Source organism: Athene cunicularia, assembly GCF_003259725.1.
Source record: "Athene cunicularia isolate RWA chromosome 5 unlocalized genomic scaffold, athCun1 chr5_part1, whole genome shotgun sequence".
Classification (NCBI taxonomy): Eukaryota; Metazoa; Chordata; class Aves; order Strigiformes; family Strigidae; genus Athene; species Athene cunicularia.
The window spans coordinates 44,159,373-44,183,871 of NW_020799101.1; the positions used below are offsets into that span (position 1 = coordinate 44,159,373).

At 49.2% G+C, this 24,499-nt stretch overlaps 2 protein-coding genes across 7 annotated transcripts in view; one reads left to right on the top strand and one right to left on the bottom strand.

Moving 5' to 3' along the window:
- Positions 1 to 270: 270 nt before the first annotated feature.
- On the top strand, positions 271 to 12,430 carry TP53I11 (tumor protein p53 inducible protein 11). The gene is made up of 7 exons (XM_026848947.1): positions 271 to 355; positions 3,893 to 4,280; positions 5,376 to 5,434; positions 5,991 to 6,039; positions 6,473 to 6,569; positions 7,349 to 7,450; positions 8,628 to 12,430. The coding sequence occupies exons 2-7, from the start codon at positions 4,152 to 4,154 to the stop codon at positions 8,759 to 8,761; spliced, it is 570 nt and encodes a 189-aa protein (XP_026704748.1). The 5' UTR covers positions 271 to 355; positions 3,893 to 4,151; the 3' UTR covers positions 8,762 to 12,430.
- The window catches only part of TSPAN18 (tetraspanin 18), a 122,831-nt gene continuing 110,662 nt past the window's right edge, over positions 12,331 to 24,499 (bottom strand). For all 6 annotated transcript variants that reach the window (XM_026848944.1, XM_026848943.1, XM_026848942.1 and 3 more), the window contains 4 exons: positions 21,083 to 21,181; positions 19,607 to 19,786; positions 17,033 to 17,116; positions 12,331 to 16,053 (listed from right to left, as the gene is read on the bottom strand). In XM_026848944.1, coding sequence (XP_026704745.1) covers positions 16,006 to 16,053; positions 17,033 to 17,116; positions 19,607 to 19,786; positions 21,083 to 21,181 — 411 coding nt within the window. In that variant the 3' untranslated portion in view covers positions 12,331 to 16,005. The remainder of the gene's footprint in view (positions 16,054 to 17,032; positions 17,117 to 19,606; positions 19,787 to 21,082; positions 21,182 to 24,499) is intronic.

Consider the following 24,499-nt stretch of genomic DNA (forward strand, 5'->3'; position numbering starts at 1 on the left):
GCCTGGCAAGTGCCCTGCTGGACTGTTGGAAGGACATACACATCCACTGCACTTTGGGTTGACTCTTTAGCATAGCAAGTCAAAGTGGACTGAAGATATTGTCTCAGGCATATTGGCTTGGAAAATCTAAAACCAGAGCCGGACAGCATAGCAAGAATCCCTTCACTGTCCTGAACATCATAGGGCTGAACAAACTTGTGGCCAGCTTAAATGTATAAACCTTTCACTTCCTATCCTGGCTTGACTCTAGTTCATTTTCTTTTCCTCTGCTTGCAGACTGGAAGTGCCCTCCAACCCTTGGCATGAGAGGTACTGGAGTGCCACCTCTGTAGTTTGAGCAGCGCCACTTTGTCAGGTAAAAGGCTGCACCATGGATGGCAGTGCCAGCGAAACAACGTCCCATGAAGCAATGGGGAGCAGCCCCGTCCCTGGGTCCCCATGGAGAGCAGTGTCCTCTCTGGTAGGCAGGATAGCACCCATCCGCTGCTCAGCAGCACCTTGCCAGAGCCGTAGGCAGTCAGTCCAGTACAGGTACCTGCAGGAAGAGGGTCCAGTTCCCCTCTCGCAGCCCCCTGCACCTCCCTCAAGTGGGCACACAGCTCTGGCTGCTGCAGCATCACTGTGTGCGCGGTTGAGTCTCCCCTCTCCTGTGCCGCAGAGCTCCTCTTCTCTCCAGACACTGGGAGGGAAGAGGAGATGCTGGGGGAAGAGCTGTGGAGGTGGGGAGAGATTGAGCTATCATTAGCGTGGCACCAGTGAGGTTTCTTTGCACCATGAAGCAGTAGCTATCAAAATTGAGTGCAGTATGCTGAACAGCTGAGCAAGGGAACAGATACAGAAAGAAACCTGCAAAGAAAAAGGATTTTGGAGGAAAAAAACCCCAAACCTCTTTCAACTGCACATAGGCACTCCCCATCAGTGAGAGCTGTGTCGGGGAGTAGGAATTGCCTGTTTATGGTGACTGATCTGCGCAGCCCCTGGGATGCTCAGAAAACGGATTAAGGAGAAAAGAATCGCAGGAGGAGGAGGAGGTGGAGGTTCCCCTTTGAAAAGGCACGGGCTAATATAAAACATCCTCTAAATTGTCAGTGTGTCAGGATACATTAATGTAAGTATAACATTTTCAAATCCTTGGCATCTTCTATCTAAATGTCATTGAATTAGCACTAATGCATTCGTTAGCTCAATATTCATTAATATTCAGTATTCATTAGACTGGCTCTTTCTCTGGAAGACAGGGATAATGAGACGTGGGACTGGCCGCGGGGCTGTGCCGTAGCTGTGCTTAGTGTGGTGGGAGTGGGGTTTTATGTAGCAGAATGGCCTTCAGTGATTGTTTTATTGGCACTTGTATCTGGCCTATGTTGTCCCAGCTGTTGGCCAGTGGTTTACCACAAATTAGTGGAAATTCTTCATGGGAGAGCCGTGCTAATGATGATGCGGATAAATTTTCCACCAACTCCTGCCCTGAAAACAACTGGCGAGACAACTGATGAAGGCAGATTTTGGTCTTTTAGCCTTGTGGTCGGAGTTGCAAAACTGCCTCTGTAATCACAGAGCTGTTCATCCCCATCTTCATCAGTGAGTCATGGAGAACCTCTTCAACCCCCATCACCCTCCTTTGCTTCTTGCCCTCAGGAGAGATTGTCTAGATAGGAAAATGTCAAAATTTTTTTTCCTTTTTTCTCTTTTTTTTTTTTTTTCCCCCTCCCTGTCTCATCTTCTCTTCCTCTGCCATGAAGAGGACAGAGCAGGAGGTGTGGGCAGCAGACTTGCCCTGGCAAGAAACCAAGAGGGATCCAGAGGTGCCAGGCTGGTGTGGCCAGCACACACAGCACCTCAAGTCTGATCAAGACCAGCAGTTATCAGGTCCTTCATCCCTGGGGAGGGCTTTGGTGGCCCAGGGCCAGTAGGATGCTGCTTCTCAGGCCCTCTGCCAGACTCCCTCAGCTAGCAAGTCTTCGTGGAAGCACTTTGCTTTGCTCCCCACCAAAACCTACAGAGGAAGAAGAGGTGCCAAATAAGTACCCAGTGCCTTTGCAGGGGTGAGGGTCCTCCTGACAGCATGGCACATCTCAGGCACTGTGCGTCAGCCCTTTGCTTAGGGCTGTCCCCAGGTCCCAGGAGCTGTGTTGAGCCAGATTGAGGGATGTGGTATGCTCTCCGAGTGGTCCTAAGGCTCAGTGTGAGAGGGGAGCACTCAGCAGAGAGATGCTGCTTTAGGATTGGGCTGGATAGCTTTGATCAGAAAAAGCCGGGCTAGAAATACCACAGCAACAAGTCTTCTCTGGTGTCAGCAGCAGTGCAGTTCTGGTGGGAAACAACTCAACATCCAACCTTGTGAGTCTGGCTCTGCCAGGAGCGGAAAGGACTGCAGAAACTGTAGTAAAATAAATTAAAATGAGGTCAAGTTTTTGTTTTTGACACATCACTCTGGCTTTGGGGTGGATTTTGTGTGTGGATTATCTAGATTTGAGTACCCACAAGTTGTTGTGACAGTACGGGTCAGCAAACTCCAGACATGATAAAACTTCCAAACTTTTCTACCGGCAATTACCTTTTGAGTTTCTTGCCTTGTTTCTGAGTGTAGGCATGAGTATGCAGCTTCCACCTTCCCCCTGAGTGGTTTTTTTCCTTTGACCCACTTCTGAAATATTTCTAGACCCTGGCTGCTGCATCTGTCTCGCTGGCTTTCCAGGAACCTGGGCTTAGTTATTCAGTGGAATAAGAACAAAAATCTGCAACCAAACAAAAGCCACTACAAATCCAGAAGAAGCACCTGCGAAGCCCTGAGTAGCTGAACTGGCTCTCTGAAAAGCATTTTTGCCTGTGGTCTGCTGAAAGTGTCTTATTAAAGCCTTGATCATGGGATTCAGTCTCTGCACTATCCCAGTGAGACTGCTTCACTTCGCCTTACAGAGAGTGATGCTGGGCACTCGCAGACATGACTGTCCGCTCTTGTCTGGGCAACCACAGGGAAGAGTTTTCCCTATGAGAGGGAAATCCCTCGCAAGGCAGTGGGGCAGCACTTGCATGCATGATGCCAAAATAAATGGCACCTCGTTTCATTACTCCCTGAAGACTCATGAACTCTTTAAACACAAGCATAAATTCTCCTATCCTGGGACAGGCGCAGGAACACTCAGCTGGGGTGTGGGACTGCCAGTGCTCGAGCCCTGCTCTTGCTTGGCCTGCTTAGCTGTTCCTGGTGCCTGCGGGGATTCGTCTGTGAGTCTCTGGGAGGGTGAAGCGGCAAACAGAAAAACTGTTCAGCTGAGCCAAGATGAAACGTAGACAAATTGGAAGAAGAGGCTTGCTGAACCAAGAGCTTCCAGGGTTTATGATTGCAGGATGATATGGAGTGATTTCTTGGGACTAATGACACTTCTATACCACCATGCCAAGGCAGAAGTTATCTCCCACCGTAGCTTCTGTCAGTTATCTTTGTCTTGTCCTTATCCCAGATAGTATTTGTAGTTTGTAGTTGCCATCATCTTCCATTTCCCAGAAAGCAACGTATCCTCGAGGAAAATCCTGCCTCTGGCTTGTTGTTCAGGGGCTGGTGTGTTCTGGTACAACATGGGGGTGAAGCATCTGGAGGGAGGTACACAAATAAATATGTGACTTGTGTGGTATTTGGCCTGAAATGGCAGCTGAAGGGTGTGATGAATGGTGAAGGGAAAGACAAAAGGCAAAGCATGCTTAATGACTTTAATTCCCCTAGTCTGGGAAGCATTTAACTCCTCTAATCTGGGAAACAACAAAGAGGTACCATTAGGCATTGCCTCTGCTGGGATGAGAGGCTGTGGTTTGTAGGTCAAAAGCATTTAAAGCTAAATGCCTGTGCTAAAGCCACACTGCTCTAATGTTTTTTTCTTTCCCCCCTCTGCAGATCCCGGTGAGGGTGGGATCACCCTGAGATGAGCAGCCTGTAGCCGGGGCCAGCCCCGCTGCCAGGGCTCCCTGCCCTGGGACGATGAGGAGTCATCTGCTGGCCTAACAGGAAGATTTTTGTGGCAGTTCTTGTTTCGTTTTGTTTGGTTTTTTTTTGCTCCCGAACCTTGTGAAATTTCATGTGACGGCGAAGCCGCTTCCCGCGCCCGCCTTGAGCCGCCTCGCAGCCGAGGGCTCGGTGGTGGAGGGCCATCACCATGGCAGCAAAACAGCCCCCGCCGCTGATGAAGAAGCACAGCCAGACCGACCTGGTGAGCAGGCTGAAGACACGCAAGATCCTGGGGGTCGGCGGGGAGGACGACGACGGCGAGGTCCATCGCTCAAAGGTGAGGGCGGGGGAGAGGGAAGCCCGTGTGCAGTAATGATGGAGAAAAGACCTTCTGCCTGGGCAAAGTGAGGTGGTGTGGGGGTTTTTGTAGCACCTAGCTTCTTCAGCCTCTTTGGGAAAAACGGGACTCCCAGGTCCATGGGGCTTCTGTAAAGGGAGGGGCAAAGGCTGTGGTGGCACCAGCAATGCCACCTTTGAGCAGCGATGGGCCATGCAGCCTTCTGGGTGCACGGGAGCCGTCCAAAATGGCTTTTCATGGTAATGGGGAGAGCTCTGCCCTCAAGCTGCTTTAATCCATTTCTGAAATTGTATTGCTGAGACACGCATGGAGCTGGTGCCATAGGACCGTGGCACCACCAGTGCCTACCAGCTGGTGGCCTGGACACTGGAGCAGCAATTTAAGTGGTGCCTCTCAGAAGAGGCCTGAGTTGCAAACAAACACTCCATTTCAACAAAATACCTGAGCTGGAGGACAAGGGTGACTCCTGCAGGAGCCCTGTCCTGGATGCTCTCTGGAGAACTTGCTGGCAGGGTATTGTCTGGCTTCTGCCCGCATGTGGGGACTAGCACAGAGCTGTCCAAGAGCTCTCTGCAACCAAAAGCTCCCCTGGTACCTTTCCCTGTTGCTACCCTGTGTAGCTTTCCCGTCTGTGTGGTTTGGGGTAGTCATGGCCAGGCATCACTCCAGGCAGTGCGAATGCCAGGGTGGGACAAGAGCAGGACAGATGCTGTGATGTCCCGAGGGCTCTGCTGGAGCCTGTGCTCCAGCAGGATGTGAGAGGACATGCAGGAGGTGTGTGGGAGGAGACGTTTCCCTACTTACATAGGTAAGAGGAGACAAGAGTCAATGTTAACCTTGCCCCAGCCCCACACTGCAGGCTGATCCCAGTAAGGGAGCAGTAGAGGCTGCAGCTCCTGATGGAAAGCCTTCAGCAGGTTAAGGGATGAATCCCTCATCCTCATCCTCCTTTCAGCCCTCTTAGAGATAAACTCCCACAGTGGGGTTAAGTACGTGATTTTGGGCTGGTAAATACTGCCTAAAGGCTGGGGAAGGGTCAGCTCCGTCACCTTGTGTCTTTTATTTGAATTTCAGATTAGCCAAGTACTGGGAAATGAAATCAAGTTTGCTGTCCGGGAACCACTGGGGCTCAGGTAAGATATTGTGTCACCTTGGAGCTGGGTTGTTTGAGAGCCCTCGGCCACAACAGTTGACAGCTCTGGTTGCTGCGCCAGCATCACTGCTCCCTGCAGGGGCTTCTCGGGGGCCACGGGATCAGACCAGCTCTGCTTTCTTCCCCCATAAATCAGCCTGAGCCCCTCAGGCTCTTGTTCCACAGCAGGTGGTGGGAGCCACAGGGGCCGCGTGGGACTGGAGGAGCTCCTGGTCTCACATGTGACAGGGTGGTGCGTCCTGCGGGGCTGTCCCCCTGTGCCATCCTCTTGGCAAGGTAACTTCTCTCCTCTGCTTGGGCGAGGGGGATTTTGGCTGTGTCTCACCAGCGAGGCCAGTCTGCATGCTGAAGCTGGAGCTAGCGGGGTGTGGGGAGCCAAGGCTTCCCACAGGAGGCTTGTGGCTGCCTTGGTTGTGCAAGGAGGGAGGATGAAGGCTGATGACCAAGCAGGAAGCCAGGAAATCTTTATGAAGTATGAGTGATGGGATCAATTGCCACTTTGCTCACGCTGGTCCTTTGTCTCCCCTCTCACGCAGGGTCTGGCAGCTGGTTTCCGCCGTCATGTTTTCCGGGGTCGCCATCATGGTAAGTGGGGGACATGATCCTGGGCACCGCCAGCTCCCAGCTGCCAGAGGGGAGCCCCAGCACAGCTCCTCGGCCCCAGCATTTATCCCCCTCCTCTGCCTCCAGCAGTTTCCCCGCTTTCTCTTTGCCCTCACTGTCTCTCAGTAACAGGCTTTGCCAGCAGTGCCCTTGGTGGTTTGTTCCCATCACCAGAGTCCGTTTTCATTAGCAGGGTCATACACCACACACAGCGTGGCAGCCTTGGCTGTAGAAACCAGCCGTGAAGCCAGTAGCTGACACGCTGATATTTCTTGTGCCTTCTTAATTTCCAATTTCCTGGCCAACCACTCTCATCCCATGAAGGCTTCATGTCGGAGTGCTTGCTCCCTGAGCAGGCACGTTTTGATGGCCCTGGCCAGTGTGGGCTGCTGAGTCTCTGCCTTGCCTCTGCCAGGCCCTCGCTTTCCCCGACCAGCTCTACGATGCCATCTTCGACGAGGAATCGGTGAGCAGCAAGACTCCCATCCGGCTCTACGGAGGAGCCCTCCTCAGTGAGTGCCGTGCCACTGACCCGGGGCGTGCCGCTGCCCCGTCAGCGGGGGAGGTGGGAGGCCAAAATGGCAGGAGGGGGCAAAGCCTGTGCCCTGCCAGACAGCATCTGCTGTTAGCAAAGAAATTGTTTAGGGGTATTTTGAGAAGCGCAGCTACTGCTGCTTCTTCCTAGTAGGGGCTCAGGCTCGCCGCAAGTGGAGTAAGAAGGGCTGTGCATGCTCTGAATACCTGGGGGAGTACCCCAGGTGCCCCAGCAAAGAGGCATTGCAGATGGGGTGCTGGGCTGCCAGACCCCTTAGTGGGAGTGGGAGGAGAGAAGGGGCAGGTGGTGGCACCCCGGAAGGGGCCCAAGAGGTGGGGGGCAAAGGACAAAGAGGTAGGTAGAACCTGGAGAAATGGTCTTGGAAAAGAAAAACGAGCAATGAAACGCAGGGGGCTGGCGTAGCTCTGCTCTCCCAGGCTGCAGGGACTGCACCTTCTGGGTGCCCATTTTGGGGGCCACGCTTCAGAGGGTGCTGCCCAGCACCAAAGGGCTTGCAAAGTATGGGGTTTGGGTTTTGGTGCTGTTTTTTTTTGTGCGGGTGGGCGGCTGAAGGCAGGCAGCTCCTTCCCGCAGCCTGCAGCAGCACCTCGTGGGAATGTCTGGAAATGCAGCACCCACCCGCGGGATGCGTCCTCCCGTGAGAGCCCGAAATGAGTCACCGCGGGGAGCAGGGGATGGGCTGCCCCTTCCCCATGACCCCCCTCGGGCAGCTGCGTTCTGCTGTCCCCCGCGCAGGCATCTCGCTCATCATGTGGAACGCCCTGTACACGGCCGAAAAAGTCATCATCCGCTGGACCCTGCTGACGGAGGCGTGCTACTTCGCCGTGCAGTTCCTGGGTGAGTAGCTGCACCAGGCCGTAGGGAGGAGGATGCCAAGGATGGGGGCACACACTGCGTACCCCCACCGGGCGGGGAGGAGGGAGAAGTGGAGGCAAGCAGGACAGCCGGTGAGAGCGGTGGGACTGAATGCGAGATGGGAGCTGTGCCTTTGGGTCTGATGGAGCGAATGTGAGGCTGAAGGAGTCGTGAGGTGAGGCCCGGGGAGTCATTGTGGGCTCAGCTGATGGGAAGGTGCTGTCTCTGGTGCCTGTCTGGCACAGCCACGGGGCACCCGATCCCCAGCTGTCCCCGTGCGGTGCTTGGTTTGTGCTGGAGATGGCTCCTTTCCTCTGCAGGGCTGGCAAAGATAACCTGGCCCCGGGAGAATCTTCTCTGCCAGCTGCTCTCCCTTTTCCTTCCCCATGGAGTAGCCTCTGCCTTGGACTGATCACTAAAGGGTGCTCAGGTTCAGGGGAAACCATTTCCTCTGACAATTCATTTATTTTTCCCTAAAAGCATGCTGGCCTTCATAGGCAGCACAAGTCATCTCCTGAAGCGGGCTGCCTAGGCGCTGGGGCTAACAAGAAAAGACTGCAGCAACCTACACTAAAAAGGGGGATGTTCAGTCCTACCGAAACAGAGGATAACAGTTCAGCTTGTTTCTAGGGAGCTCATCTATATTTAACAATGAAGGGGGTTCTTGTGTGTGTGTATTGGTAGCTCACTAACTGTGCTATAAGGTAGCTGGTTTAGATATGGGCTATGTTGGTAGCCAAAATAGAGAGATGCTCGGAAAAGAGGCATGTGTGTGGACTATGCGTATTCTGTAGATGCTTCTAAAGTTGAAAAGGTTTATCAGCCACAAAGCAAACTCAGGAACGTGCAGCTTCCACAGTTAACACCTGAGCACAACAGAAACACGCATCTGCTCGAGTGACCGGCCTGGGCTGGGGCTGCCTGAAAGCAGGGCTGCCTTTAGAGCGGGGTTTGTGTGAGTGAGAGCCCTGGGGATCGTGGGGCTGTGGCTGACTTCAACGCTGTGGAATCGAGGGAGTGAAGAGCCGCTGCCATGGGTTCACTGTGCGTGTCAGCCTGCGCTGCATTAGAGGGCAGTAGAAAACAACTTTGTGCTACTTGTCTCCGTTTGTTGTTTCATCACCAACCTCTCTGCCTTGTTTCCCTCCTTCTCCTCCAGTTACCACTGTCTCCCTGGTTGAGAGCAGCCGGATAGCCACAGGTGCTGTGCTCCTCCTGGTCAGCCGAGCCCTCTTCATCCTCATCAGCATTTATTATTATTACCAAGTTGGACGCCGTCCCAAGAAAGTCTAATTCCTGGGCTTTTTGTCATGGGAAGGGTGGGAGGGGGGGGTTTGTGTCGGTAATTTTGCATTATAATTATAACTTTTTGTTTGTTTGTTTTTTTGTTAGTCCCTTTTGGTTCTAAAGTGGTTTCCTTCTTTTCCACTTACCGGCATGAATCAGTGTGTAACCCGGTGCTGGTGGCGTTGCCAGGTGAAATGGGGAGGGGGGAGCAGCGTTGGGCAGGACCCCCCAGCCCCTCAGCAGGAGGCAAGGAGCAGCGGGAGGAAGGCTCAGGGAGGTGTGTGGGCCTGGCAGGCTCAGGGAAAAGAGCCAGTTTCCTGGGGGGAACTGGCTGATGGGATCACAGGCTCTGAACCCACTGGAACAAAGCACAAAATAAGACCAGCATATTGAAACCAAATCCCTGAGGAGACAGGGTAGCAAGACAACCACCGAAGGACTCGCTTGGTAAGCCCTTGGTAAGCCTTGCAGCTGCCTGGTGGAGCGTGCCCTTGTGTACAGCCCATTCCCCTTTTAGCAAGTACTGACTGTACAGGTAGCTGGGAGCTGGACGCGTCTAGGTCAAGTTCAGCACTTTGCAAAGAGCTCTTCTTTCCTCGCTGATAGAGATGCCACCTCCTTTATAGTTTTGCACTGGGTGCTGTGCCAAGCTTGGCAGGAGATGGAGCAAAAGAACTGAGAGAGCCTCTTGCTTGTTCCCTTCACAAGGACAGCACTGGGAACAGCGGAGCAACTTGAACTGCAGCATGTGAGAAGTGAAGGAAGTGATTGGAAATAGCCCATCGAGTACAGAGACATCCCCTTGCTTGGGCTGTTTTGTGAAGTTTCTAGGCTGAGGTCCTGTCCCTTTACCCCGGAACGCTTCTACAGTTGCAGCTTTACTGATGGTAGTAGCAGTGGTGGGTGTGAGGTAGTGTCTGACACTTCTGTTAAGCAGGGGCTGGAGTGCTGTTGTGGTTAGCGCTAGTAAGAGCAGAGCCAGCATCAGTACAGCTGCTTGGGTGAGTGAACAGCCTCTAGAGATGAGTCCCAGCTGTGGGAGATGGTGTTCCAGCTCAGCTAACGTGCAGGCATCGCATCTCTTCTGACTTTGAGAAGAGGGGACCAAAGTTTGTAGCATTAAGATACTTAAGTGGGATGAAGAACAGCAAGGAGCGGGGCGTATGAAGGCATCGTTGCCTTCTCTAGCTCAGTCAAGGACTGACTGAATGTGCTTTGGTACTCACTGGCCAGTTTCTCCAACACCTCCTGGGCTTGACAGCATTGACTGCCCTGCTTCCTAGTGCTTTCCTTGCGGATTATCCCTGTCCACAGCTGGAGGCAGCTTTTTTGTTCTCCATGGAACTAAAGCCAGAAGGCCTGCATGCAGGATATGGACCTCAAACTCATGTGCTACTGCTGGCTGGATCAAAGCATGCCCTGGAATAGAGCTGACATCCCAAAATCCCAGTAGAAAGATGCCTACGCAAACAGAAGTGCTTGTGTGAACAACAGCCCTCAAGCCACTGGTGAGACTGGGATCTACAGCTATTGCTGTTCAGTATCTTAGTAGAGTTAGAAGAAGGTAGTGGGTAGTTACTGTATGTTGTGTTAGTGCTTTTGGCATTTAGAAGCAGCAGCTGCATAAACTTGGGACACTGTGTGCATTTTACCTACTGGCCATGCAAAATGTCTGTCAGGTAAGAATATTGGAAATAGTTGAACCAGGAAACATCACAGCTGTAATTTATTTTTTTCCTAAGTAGTAAATCAAATGGAGAGGCAACATCCAACAGCAGGCTAAATTCTGGAGCCTCCCAACAAGACGTGCCTGCCAAGCTGCTCTCAACATGTCCAAAATATTATACTGAGCAAAAAAACTTGTATTTAAGAGGAGCCTTCCTGTTCAGGTGGAAGAGTTGGGCTCTAAGAGGGAAACTTTTTCCCTGTGAGGCAGGAACTGATCAAGTGCAGCCTGGGGAGTACGACAAACCAGGCAGTGCTGCGTGTGGGAGCTGGAGCGTGGCATGCTGTGGCTGTAGCTCTCACCCCGCGCACCACCCGCAGGCACGGCTGCCGTGGCTTCAGTGCAGCACTTGGGCTGTAGTTGTTGGTATAGGTACGTGAAGCTTGATTCTTTGTGTTTTGGGGGGGTCATGTGAATGTATACACAGACTGATCGTTGCTTTTGGGAGCGGGGGGGGGAAATTATGTTTCTAGGAAAGACAAGTAAAACTGACCAGAGCAAAAGCGATCTTGCAGAAAAAGGAAATGGAGGGTCATCGTAATGTTGTCTTCCCATCTGTGCTGGCTGCAGGTCCTAGGAACTTAGTTCTGACTCTGAATCTGTTGATGGTTGCTTGTTTAGTGTACCTTGAAATGTCACCCCACAGGTGAGACAAATGAGTTACTACTGCACTATTGTGAGAGCAGTTCTTCAAGACTTCATAGTGGTTAAATCATGTGGGAGGGTGGAGGAAGCAGTTACAGCTCTCCAAAGGACCTTTAAATCAGGTGAGGTCAGATTCCTCTGGTCCCCTGCTTAGCAGCTGCCTCTGCAAAACTTACCACCATGAGCCACTTCTAGTTTTGCCAGTCAATGTCTTGTTCTAACACAGAACAAAGCCTGGAGGAGTGCTCTGAAAAGGGAGAGGTGAAGTTGTTTTATTTTGATGCTTCTTGCTCCACCTTGCTGTAAATTGGACCATGTAGAAAGTATGGAAGTGGGTTGGGGCTCAAAACTTTTTCTACAACTAAGTGAGAAGGGGCAAATGATGCCCCTACCTGGCAATGGCTGTGAAAAGGCTGTGGTCCCTGGCATGGTCCCATCTTATCAGCAAGGTGCTGCAGGAGAAACAGGGCCATGTGAGGAGGTGAATTTGTAGCAGGTGAGGTCTAGGAGGGAGTTTCTCAGGGTGGCTTGAGGACGGAGCCCAGGCAGAGCACCTGCAGGGCTGCCAGAACCTGGCTGGCCTGGTTGTCTTTGCTCTTGTGGATGGGGGGAAAGGGAGGAGGATGCTGAAATGTTTGTAAGGACTGCATCCCTAAGGACAGAAGTGCTGGCATCACAGTAGCAGTTGACCATATAATCTGGGATCAGAAGCCTTGAGGCATCACCTCAGGCTCTGCTACTGATCTACTGAGAAAAAAACTTCCATTTCCACAGGCTTCAGTTTCCTTATCCGTTAAAACTGTGAGAAAGGCCTTGGATTGACATCGTCTTCCAAGGGAGACTGCAGTGAGTTACCTGCATTCATACAAAGTTGTGCAGGGCTGGGAGTCGTGGTTCCCTGAGGGTTGTGCTCCAAGCAGGCACGGGCCAGGACAAAGGCTGCCCCCCTTTCTCTGCTGGAGATAGACTCAAACCTTTGCGTTCACAGAGCCCTCGCTTTTGAGGGTGAAGAAAGCTCATCATTCACATAACTCTCTACATCGCCTTATTGACGCCTAACTAATATCTGGCAAACTGGAGCTGGTGACAAAGGAGAGGCTCTGTCTGTCCTAAGCCGGCCTCTCCTTTCTGGTCAAGGGTTTTTACTTGGGCGGGGTGGGGGGCGCAGGGGAGAATGGGACACTTCAGTTTATACCTCATTTTAGCTGCTGTACCCAAGTTTATTCTTTCTCCTCTGGTAAGAAAGTGACTGTACTTAACACCAAGCAAATAGTGAAAATTAAAGCCGTTTCACTTCACTGTCACAATATCTTTCTTTTATTTTTTTTTATTTTTTTAAGAAACGCACACAAAAACCGTGCAGAGAGTGCTTCAGGCTTGTGTTCTGGTTTATATTACCAAAAAAAAAAATCATTTCAATATAAAAAAGCATTACAGTAGGGAATACAGGATAAATTAGCTCCACTATCTAATAAAAAGAACATTTACAGGTTTTTTTTTTTAAAATAGATTTCAAACATTATTTCACACGCAGCCCTTTTCCCAGGCATTCGTGACAGTCATTTGAGCATTAAATAACAGCCAGGAGGCAGGGGCACCAAGAGGGGCTGTGGGCTCGCAGGCACAGGCTGCTCTCTGCTACTTCCATCCCGGGTGCTCGGGCTGTGGTCACGGTGCTACAGCGAAGGAGGCGGCAGCACAGCAGCTCCCTCTGGTCCCCAGCTTGCCCAGAGCTCTCCAGTGAGCAGTAAATCTAGCTCGAGTCCCTGACCCCAAAATATCCACCAGAGCTGTTAAATATAAAAATACAGTTGCTTCTCCTGCCCGCTGTTCTGAAGACTACTGTACAACAGAGCAGGCAGCCACATAACCAAGGGACAAAAATCAACAAATTTACATGCTTCACCATAACAGCGTGAAATCTGCTTTCTGGGCTTGCTCATTCATTAAATCCCCCCAGGGGAAATTCCTTCTGCCTGTTAGCAACTTCTACAGGTCCTCTCAGACTTGTCGGTATCTTTACAGCTATCTCCAGTTCTTGTTTAAAATGTGCTGCCTGGCCTTTGCTGGGGTTTCAAGCGCTGTTCCCAGTGGCACTACCCAGCTGCAGAGGATTTGAAGTCTTCATCCAGAAAAGAGCAATGGGGGATCAGGCAAGGTAAGAGAGGAGAAACAGCTGCGCAAAGGCCAGAATAACAGATGAACGAGATCCTTTCGAAGATACAGGGACTACCATTAGGGAGAGAGGGAAAGCGAGAAAGCTAAAACCACACAAAGTAATAAGTACAGAATTAGGAAAACCAAAGAGAAACAATCCGGCAGAGATCCTACTTCAGGCATATGCATTTATCACTTTGCGCTTTGGTCCGGTTCCCCCAGCTCTGACAGTTTTTCCCCATGCCACTGGTGGCAGAAAAAGACTTTGAGGCTTTTTTTTTCCCCCCTTCAGCCACCCACCATGCACAAATGAGGGTATTTTGCCTTCCAGGCTCTGACCTGAGAGGCAGGCCTTTGCATAATAAACTGAGGGGAAAGGGAAAAGAACTGGAGGCTGGGGGAGGCAGTTCTGCTTCTCTTGCTCACCTCCAGCCATATTACCATCTCTGCTGATGGTTTTGTTCCTCCCCTGGGAACTGCTCTCCCAGAACAGTCGCTGACACCAGCTCCTGAGGCAGAAGCAGACCAGATAAGCTCGCCTTCTGCTCGGCCCGTTCCCTGCAAGACTAACAGATGCAACAGATTTTTCCTATCTTAAGCGCAGCACCTGCTGTTGGGTATAAATACTGCTGGGTTTTGGCTAGCAAAACTGTTTTCCTTCATTAACAACAGACCAGAATTTAATGCTAAAATGCCTCATTAAAAGAAGGTCCAGAGGGAAATAGTTCAGAGAAGCTTTCCACAAGGTTTAATGCAACATCTGAGGCCGCTCAGCAGCCCTGGCTGCCTATTTCATTGTTGGAATATGCTGACTGCAGCATGGGGGGCTGCAGCTCTACCTGCCCAGGCCCTCTCCTGCTGATGAGCAACTTGTTATTTTCAAATGAAGCTTGGAAAAGCTCTAATGCTTCCTTCCTGTTCTTTAGCATCCCAATTCCCCAGTCTGGATATTTAGCCAGGATCTTTGTCTATTACGGACCAGGCTTTCTGCTGCTTTCCTTCCTTTGTCCCCTGCAGCCTGCGCAGTGGCACTGGGAGAGCTCCAGAGACAGCCCCAGTGGTGTAAGGGGACAGACCCTACCTACTGCTGCAACACGAGGTTACTGCTCAGCTCCTCACTGCTGCCTTCTGCCCCCTCACTTTCCTTGCCAGTGGTTACAGCTTTCAGAGGGGCTGTTTAAGCCTATATAAAACTGCTCCATAATCTGAGCCTATAAAATCTGTAAAAAGTCCTAAACTAAACAAGAAACCACAGCCCCTTCTGTCCTCCTCTAAGTAAAATGAGTTTGGGGTCAGGAAGTGACCAGATGAACAATTAAGGCAACAGGGATTGATGTTTCCAGAGGAGAGAAACCAGGGACCAGTCTGGGTCGATAACCACAACCACTGGATCAGCAGCTGGGATGGTTTGGCTGCACACTGGGTGCTATTAGAGCCTGCTTGGTGCCTCAGTAGTTCCATCTTAATCTCAGACCACGGTCCAGTCCCAGGCATCTTTCTCAAGTTCACTTCAAGTAGAATAACTAGATGGCACATCAGTTAAATGTCAAACGATCTCAAAGGAGGAAATGCTCTCAAGTAACAGGCAGACTAAACCAGTTCCGACTTCCTTTCATCATGAGCCCATGGGAGGACCTCGGGGGAAATCCTCTGAGCAGAAATGACACCACAAGACCACTTCAGGCAAACAGCATGGGAGTGGCTGACAAACCTCAGCCTCCTCCATGCAGCACCATGCCTGGACCTCCCTTTAGGGCTGGAAAGCGTGTAGGAACCACTGCAAATATTTATGCTAACAGAGCACCACAAACCGTTTTTTGCAAGGATGAAGGGAAAGGCAAAGAATGACAAGATTTAAATGCTATTTCCTCCCCGTCTCAGGAAGGGAGCAGTATCAATGATTCTTAATCGGAGCCATTATTTTTCCCAGGACATGGGAACACAGCAGGGAACCACCTTGTCTCTTTCACAACAATGAACAGTAAATCTTAATAGAAACAGAAAGTTAGGCACCAAACTCTTGATCACCAGCCAGCCTTAGCTGAGTCCCATCACTAAGTGAGACGACACTGCCCCTGCTTGGGGCTCCAGAGAAAAGCCAGCCTCACTGAAGTGCTTGACTTCTCTGACCTGTTTCAGGTGACAGGGACAAAGCTTCCACTGAAGAATGTGTGTTTTCATTCTGTGGCTTGGAATTAAAGCCAGAACCGTGCAAACGATGACTACCTGCTTCTTAGATGAGTCACCACCACTTGTTTCAAGCCCAGCAGGACTGTCACAGACTCCAGCCAACCTGTTGCCTTATCCAGCCCCTGCATGTCTGTTCTTCAGTCCTTTGCTGCCTAAAGCATGGTAGAGTCGCGAATGGTAGGCAGGGCCTTGTGGGAGAGGCAGCTGTGCTCATCCACCTGCTCCCCACCACCAGCTCCATCAGTCTCTAGTGCAATTGGCTGCACTGGGCTCCTGCTCCACGGCTGCTGCGGGTGGCTCTGGGCAAGGGTCCGGTGTACAGTGTAGTGCACATCACCTCAAAGTTCCAGCCCCTGAAGTACAATCCTTTTGGTCATTCATATATTACAACCCTCTTTTTTTTTCTTTTTATCCCCCTACCCCATTTTGTTAAAAAAAATAAAGTTTTTTGGGTGTTTTCAGGTTTTGTTTCTTCTGGTTTTCCTTCTTTCTTCTGAACATGTGGGGAACGTGGTGGTTCGTGGGCCACCTTTTACTGGATCCCTCGAAAGAGACACATAGCAAAGATCATGGCGAACAGCTGGGAAGGTGGGAGCAGGAAGAAGAGGACAAAAACAAAACAGAGAACCACAAGAGTCAGCTGGACCTTCCAGAAGATCAACCAAGCCCTTCCTGGCCCTGGGACCACTCCCGTCACTCCCTCCTGCCTAGCAGTCAGTGACACAGCAAGGGGGTCCCTTCTCACCACCCAGGGGAGGCTGTGGCAAAGCTTTTTTTATTTTCTGATGGCGATCCCTCCCCTCATGCCCCTGCCCCCTCACACTGTTTGTGGCTACAGCAGAAGCCTGGCTTCATACCCAGGGTGTCACAGAGGAGTGGGCTCTGTGGTACCTGCCCTGCACATCATTACTGCTGCTGCCCGGAATGGGCACAGCGTGGTCTTTGCGAGGGCTGCTGGGGCACTCTGTCCAGATCCCTCTCCTTTGCACAAGACCGGGGACTGGGGAAAGCACCCGGCCTTACCCCAACAGTGATGCAGGGGCATCACTTCTGGGCTAACATCATGTCTGGTGGAAGCCTGTTTCTCAGAAACATCACCCAAGAGGCAGGTACTAACGCAGGATAACAGATGCTCTGGAGCCAATAGTTACAGGCTCTAACCAGAAGGTTTTAAAGCAAAGGCAGAGTTGGAACACATTAACCAAGTGAGAGATTAGTCAGCTTGCTGGGGTGCTGCGGCGGTGAGGGCAGTGACCGTGCGGGGCCCTGGGGCGGGCGCTGGCCCCCTGAAGCCCCTGTGGGCAGTGTGGCAGAGCGCGAGCCCTCTGGCACGTCCGACATGAGGCGGCACTGCAGCCGTGCGGCACAAGTATTTCCCTGCCTTTCGCAGCAAAGGACAAAGCATCCAGCTCTTTCCCGTCAATTAAAAGCACAAGCTGACAACCTGCTCACACGTTGCAGGAGAGGCTTCCCCTGGCAAGGGGGAGCAGCTGCCCACTTGCCTCGCTGCTGGATATCTACCAACACCACTTTTCTCCCAGGCACACCACAGTAAGTACCTCAATAGCCAACACTCCGATGGCGAGGGCTCCTGCGAGGTACACGTAGGTTTCAAAGGAGTTCAGGATCACGGTGTAGCAGCCCTAGGGAGTACAGAACGTGGTGAGATGCACCATTGCGTTGTTCTCACAGCACAGCCCTCATTAGTACAGGAGGTGCTCCCAGCTCCAGGCACCACAAGCACGGCTCCCTCTCACCCAGCCCCACAGCACAGGAGGCAGAGACCCCTAGGATGGTGCCAGGGAGGGGATGGGAAGGTTTTGCTGTCGTGGGGTGGGACTACTTCAGCCCCACAACCCCTCACTGTCCACAAAGAACTGTGACTGCTTGCAAGGCAGAGAGGAGCAGCACGGAGCACGGAGGAGCAAAAGGCAGAGACTAAGCAGAGAGGAAAGGACCCTGAGGGCAGGTGACAGGCAGCCCAGGCTGGCGAGGGAAAAGGATGATTTATTTAAAGCCAAGGCAGGAGATTCTTGAATCCTTTCTCATAGCCAGCAGCTCTTTCACACCCCAGGACTTCTCTCTCTGCCTTCCCCCAAAGGAGCATGGATGAACACCTGCTGATCTGGCTGCAGGAGGATTAATTTCATTAAGAACTCAGGGCCATGAACTACAGCAATTTTTCCACTTATACAGCATAGCCACCATAACCTTTAATGTCGTTTATTATTGCTCATACAATTAACAGCATGTAAACCTTCTGAAAATCTGGCAGATCTTCTGGAAATCACCGGCTTATCCTGGCCTCAGTTCTCTCAGCCTAAAATTCCAACCCACCAGCAAATTTCTGCAAATAGGTCACTCATAAAGAGAAAAGTAGATTGGAGTTTGTCCAGGGTAAAAAGTAGCTCTCCTTCCCGCTGAACATAGATTTCACGCATACATGTTTAATCCCATCCATACTGCTGGGAAGTTTCAATCACCTGATGTTTTCCTTCCACACATAAAGAAAATATCTGAACTGCAAAGACAGCACACCAGTTATGTACTGGTGTCCATGCCAGACCCTGCTCACTGTGAGTGAGACACAACCAGAGGAGAGCCAGGGAGAGCACAGAGAAGATCCACTTGTGAGGCAGACCAAGGGAGTGCAGACCCTTGGGGCGGTAACCGAGATGTTAAAACCATGCTCCGTCAAGATGAGACTGCTCAGCAGCAGCTTTGTTCCAGCCACATTTCAACCCAATTTTCAGGGAAAAGCATTCAGCCCAGCAACAAATATCTGGGTGCTGGCCAGAACTCCAACCTTAACCCAACTTCCAGCACGCCCCGCTCAGCTGGCTACAAACTGGGGTGAGCACAAGTGCGGCCAGCACTGTCCTACCAGCATGGTGTCCCAAGAGCCCGACACTGCCCCAGGAATGCCTGAATTCAGCCACCAGTTGCTTGGGAGTGTCTCTCCCATTTCACAGAAGTGCCTCACTGTCTGTGTGGTGACACTCACTGTGCACACAGCTTCTCCCACCAACACTCTGCGGTGACAGGGCTCACAGGAAACCTTCCCCTTCCAAAGAAGTGGTAGGCCTTAGCATCACCACTTAGGGAAAGCTAAATCTGTTATTTGCTTTAACACTCTTTCTCAAAATGCATCTCCCTCCCTGCTGTTTGTCATCTCTCTCCTCTCTCTTTTCCCTGTCTATTCACAGTAATCAGACCTGGCAGCAGCAGTATGGTGCTGTTTGCTATGATCTCTCACCCAGAGTGCCTTTGCCAACCATTTCCAGCTACCAGGCAAGGAACAGCTCACACGCTGCTCCCAAACTCCTTTACTCTTTTCACAGTCTGCTACTGAGTGATGAAAAGAGGACCGCCGCTCACTCTGGAGAGAAAAGGAGGCTTGTACATATGGTCAGCACAGAGCTCAGCTGGCTTATTAATGCTGAGGTGAACGCAGTCTGGAACTTTGCTATAAAGTTTCTTAAACTTCACGTCTTGGTGACACTGTAAGGAAAGGTGGCTGTCAATGACATGCTGAACTGTCTTGTTCCAGTCTAGTATTGGGAAAAATTGCCAAGACAAGAGGCCTCACAAAAGAAATGCCCTTTTTCTACTGTAAAGAGTAAAAGAGCAGAGGAATGCAGCTTTCCAACACTTCCCTTCCTTGGAAAACAGACATAGTTTTCTGTGGCTGTTTAACCCTTGATCTATTGGTTGCATACGCTGACGATGAGGAATCTTTGTGAGCTAAACTGGAGCCAGGAAGAGCCAACTCCATCCTATCCTCACCGACCTGTGCTGGCTTGATAATTAACTTCTCAGAGATAGTATTAACTTTCAGAAACACAATAAAACTGGATGTAAATTTCCAACCCACCTCTCAGTCCCTTGGGAAAATCCTCATATTTCTGCCGATACAGCACAACATGGACTTAGCAGTCCATGTTAGCAACGAAAGGGCATTTTCAAAATCAGACATATGCCATGACTTCAAAAGCTGTCAGCAGAAGTGTGATTAGGATGTGAGCTACAGTCAGAATGGCACAACGTGCCAGGTTCACTAGCTACCCATGACCACTGTGGGCATCTCTCTGCCTGCTGTGGAACTCCTTTTCCCGGTGTTAGGCTTCCCTTACCTGTCGGTTCTGAAACCTTTCAATGCCTGTGAGGCAGGCTTCCTTGTCGATGAACATCCCTTCCCGGCTCTGGAGCTCTCGCTGGCAACAAGCCTCTGGTGTTACACTTTCTAAAGAGGAGTATGGAAGATGAGGGACAGCTTCAAAATCTTCTGGTCCGTTCACTCCACAGCAGGCAAACTAGGGAGAAGGCATGGAGAAGAAAGGAAGACAGAGCTGACACTTTGCCCTGAAAGCAGATACGAGAAATCTACCAAAGACCTGTTCTTGTAGGGATCAAAGATTTAGTCAAAGCAGAGACAAAACAACTGTTGTTTTCAAAGAAGTGGGTTGTGCTTGTACCTTGGAGCTTCTGTTTCATCAAAGCCTTTTTATAAGTCCCACTGTTCCCACGTCATACTGTAGACTCCAAGGTACCACTGGGAATATTGCCATGAGCTACACAGGGCTTTGGAGCACATCCAGAATGACTTGCTTGAGATCACCCAGCAAGTTTGTAAGGGAGCCAGCACTACAATCCAGGCTCCTGACCGGCTGCCTGCTCTCCCCATAGCTAACGGCCAGGATTGTTGCTGCTCAAAGGCACTGCTAGGTGATTCACATAAGGAACCTTTTTAGGATTCAAGTCAGGTTCTTTTTAAGGATTCAAGTCATACTCTGACTCTGTCTCCTTTCAGTCAGCAAAAGGAAATGTCTTTATTAAAGTCCTGAATCAGCATGAAGGGCAGCAATCATCTTTTTCTTTTAAGATTAAAATTGACTTTTCATCTGCAGAGCCTGACATCCCTCTCTTCACTCCCGAAGAGATACACTGTGGGCTGTACTGAGCACTAAGTTCACCTGTGTACACACACGTGCACACACACACAGAGAGAATTTCTTGTAGCAGATAATAACAACTCCAATTCCAACGACAGTTGATCTGCAACCTGCCTGATTAGAACTGCAATAACAAAAGTCAGTTTTGATGGCTAATGTTTCTATACCGAAAATAATACCATTAGGCACACTCCTACCTCATCTGCCACCTACCAACTCATTTCACAAGAGCTAATAAAAAGTCATTAGTTAGCATCAGTACTTGGCTGCTGTTGGCCCAGAATAGTTCTGAATTAGTCTGCAAGGTGAAAGTTCCAGGCTAAATGCAGTGATATTCAGTTGCAGGCAGCTCCACAGCTTTCTGTGCCCGCTGTTTGAAAGCTGGGGGTACCCAGTCAGGTCAAACACCTCAGGCCTTGGCAAACCACAAAGGCTGACACAGTCACTGGGAGCATCTCTCTCAGGGCCAACTCCAGAAAGACCAGCTGCCAGACAAATCCTCATCTGCCCACCACCACCGCCACAAACCCCGGTGCTGTGCCTGACCTGGTGGGATGGTTGGAACAGGCTGACCCTGGGCGAGCCAAGGTGTGAGTTGAGCACCGTGTTGATGGCTGCTGACCGTGGGCAGCATGGGACTGGCACGGCCTGACTTACTGTGATCATAACAGAGTTCCAGGTGGAAGAGAAGACATCCGTGTCATTGTTCCTCAGGTAATGCTTCTTCAGCTCCTTGGTGAAAAACTCTCTGGTCAGCTGAAACACACACACACAGACGGAAATGTAAGGGCTGCTGCCAGCACCTTCCCAAGTACTTCCCAAAACTCCCTTCTGTGAATATTGGGGGTTGTTTCGTTGGTTTGAGTTTGCTCTTTTTTTTTTTATTTTTTTCAAATGTCAGAGGAGAAACATGGGAAAAGTCACTGGCTGAACCATAACTATATCGAGGGTAGATGGCATTTGTGAATAAAACTGTTGCTCATTAAAAAACAGGGATTGAATTGTACCTAGATAGTATTTACATTTAAAGTTTGGTTGTTTTTTTTAAATTTTCAGTGCTATTTGAAAGTGGACTAAAACAGATTTTAGAAAGAACTTCAAATTCACACACAAATAGTAATTTAACTTACTGTGACTCAGGAGGTCTGCAATCAAAGCATGATTTTCCCTCACCTTTCATTTTAAACCAGTTAACTTCCTACTAACAACAGGGGAACTGCTCTGAATTTACTTCCATGTGTGAGAAAGCAGAATGAAGTCCTAATATGAAACTTTCTGGGAATGAAAAGGAAGTAGAAAACATACAGTGAATATGAAATGTTAAAGTCAACTTACAAATTGGAAAAAGAAACCGTTTACCTGACAAGGCTTTAGATTATCTAAATTAACCCACACTCACGAAGAAAAAAAATCCTCATTATATTTCCAGTGTTTAGATAATTTAAACATTTTTCCTAAGGTCAACAATATAAACAAATGAAATTTCATTTACTCCTGTTTATATTTATAGTACAGCAGAAAAAATGAACTAACATTTTGGCTCAGTCTTCTCAAAAAGCTAGACACCTTGAAATTACATTTATTTAGGATCACTCCCTGGAGGACTAGTAAATATACAAACCTAATAGACTTTTTAAACTGAACACCCCGATTCAATCTTATTGCGCTTCTGTCACTTTAGAATGAAAACTTCAAGGAATTCCCTTTTTGGGTTCCCAATAGGTCTTGACTTGTGTGGTCCTTCCTCTTAAAATACCTTGTGATTTGTGATCCGTACAGGCAAAAATCTCTCTGTCACTGCAAAGCCTCACTGAAGGGGTTGGACTTGGCTGGACACAGCACTGCTCCAGTGTTACATATTTGCAGGATCAGGAATTAAGCTGACCAAAAAAATTTTTTTTTTTTTTTTTTTTTTTTTTTTTTTAATTTTCTTCCCCCTGTTGTTCATAGAGCACTGCAGATGCAGTAACATACAGTGCTACAAGTGCTACGTACAGTTTCTTGACAGGCAACGTGAAATACCATACATATGCATACATATGTATGAGATGTATGGGTGGGCACAAAGGCACAAGCACAGAATTGTTTCCTTTGTAACTGTATCACAAAATTCAGGGAAAAAAAGAGAGACGGTTGTGTGACAAAAGATCCCTGAATACCACTTAATACTGACTTCTCTTTTACAAATACGAACTAAGGCCAAATTTAATGACTAAATCAATACTGGGTAAAACTTTGTCACAAAGAGTTGAATGATGCAGGTAGCTCAATCTCACTACCTTCTAATTAGATATACTGCTATATTCCCAAAATCAATCCTATGGGACTGATATTAACTAATTTTTTGCATTTGAATATTAAAATACTAGTATTATTTTAATATTAATTTTAATATTAATATTAAAAAATATTAAAAGAGGACACAGCATTTTCCTTTGGGATTTTGGTGCACTGGGGGAAGGTCAGGTTAGGAAATGCTGAAATACATCCTCAGTGTTCTCCTTTCCTTCCCTTCCTCCGAGTACTTTATTCAAGCAGCATCCTACCCTGCAGAGACAGCAGCACATTTTTTTGATGCTTGTCTGTTTCTGCAGCGCGGACTTTGAAACTGATATTACCGTTGGTAATAATCCCAGCCGACTGCCTTTGGCGGGGTCTAAAACAAAAGAGTCATTTAAATATAAAGCGAAACCTTTATTTTGACAGCAGCAACCCCAGAGGAAATTGTTCAGAGTTTGTGTGCGATTTTTACGAGACTTGGCCTAAAACAAAGGCTAGTGCTGGAAGGGTAAGTTTGCCAGGAAAATAACTGATTCCATTTTGTTGCTCTTAAACTGTTTTTCCTGAGTATCTGCAGTTCAGAAAAATGTAAAAAAAAAAAAAAAAAAAAAATCGATCAGCAGAAGCATCTTTCTTCTTTTAAAAAAAATGCTGACAGAGGAGGATAAAAGTCAGAAAGACAGTCGTTCCTACTCGCATGCCCATGGCCCCCCTCTCGCTGAAGCTAATAACGGCATTGATGAGGTCTGTGGACATGGGACTACTATGGCAAAAACTGTTCTGAAGGGAGCAAAGGACCTACTAATAAAACTAGATCTTTACACACACTTCTGACAACACAATTATACCAGCCACATCCATGAACAATGAAGAGCCGTTCAGCTGTGTCTTCTTCTAGGTGTTCTGGGGGGAATGTCTCCAATACAGAAGAAGCACTTGCATGCCTACATTTACATGCCAGTGAATGAAGTGGGACTGTTGTCACTGGGATTACTGCAGCCAGACGAAGGGGACTCATGAAAAAGAAGGCACTTCTGCACAACACAGGTGTGCCAGCACTGGCCAGGAAGGTCACAGCCATCTTACACAGCGCTGTGCTCAAGAATTCACTAAAAATGTCAAATATCCCTCCAGGGCTTTTCCCATTCAGACCTCTGAAGGGCATATAAAGAGCAATTCCAGTACATAAATCAAATTCCTCTTTCACAGCTTCTCTCTATTGTTCATGGAAGACATTATTTTAGGGGGGGGCCTTCTAGATGAATAAGGGTTCTTCACCCTCTTGAAAACTCCTTTACAAAGGAAGAAAAACTCCGGTACTCCCATAACTGATTAACAACAGCCTTCCTCTTCAGAACCACTTTTAAACAGGTCTTTGGGAGTGCAAGTGGACTTGCAGATCACTCTAGCTCACAATCGCAAACATCACTTTCACGCACCCCATCACCACACTGCCTGGCTGATTCTTCCTCTCATGTCAAATCTCAGCAGAAAACATCTCTTTTCTCCCTTATTTTTGTCTCTTAACTTCTTTTGCTCCCTCAGCTATTGATAATTTAACTCTGTTGAGTATCTGGGAGCTAGTTTAGATGCGAAACACTATACAAGAGAAAGCTGTACTGAACATTATCTGCAAAGAGAACAGGTAGAGCACATCTTTCTCTCGTCTTGTTTTATGCACCCAGTGAGGCCATAGCCATATGGACTGGTGCAATGACCACTACTGCAATATGCTTGGTTACAAGAAATTTAGGTTGCCTAAATGTGCATTTACCACCACATTCTTTGACAGTA

Bases quoted from the DNA above. Each gene is read 5' to 3' on its own strand.
- TP53I11 (XM_026848947.1), top strand. From the start codon at position 4,152: ATGGCAGCAAAACAGCCCCCGCCGCTGATGAAGAAGCACAGCCAGACC. The intron at 4,281-5,375 runs GTGAGGGCGGGG...TTTGAATTTCAG, and splicing joins GCGAGGTCCATCGCTCAAAG to ATTAGCCAAGTACTGGGAAA. The intron at 5,435-5,990 runs GTAAGATATTGT...CCTCTCACGCAG, and splicing joins CGGGAACCACTGGGGCTCAG to GGTCTGGCAGCTGGTTTCCG.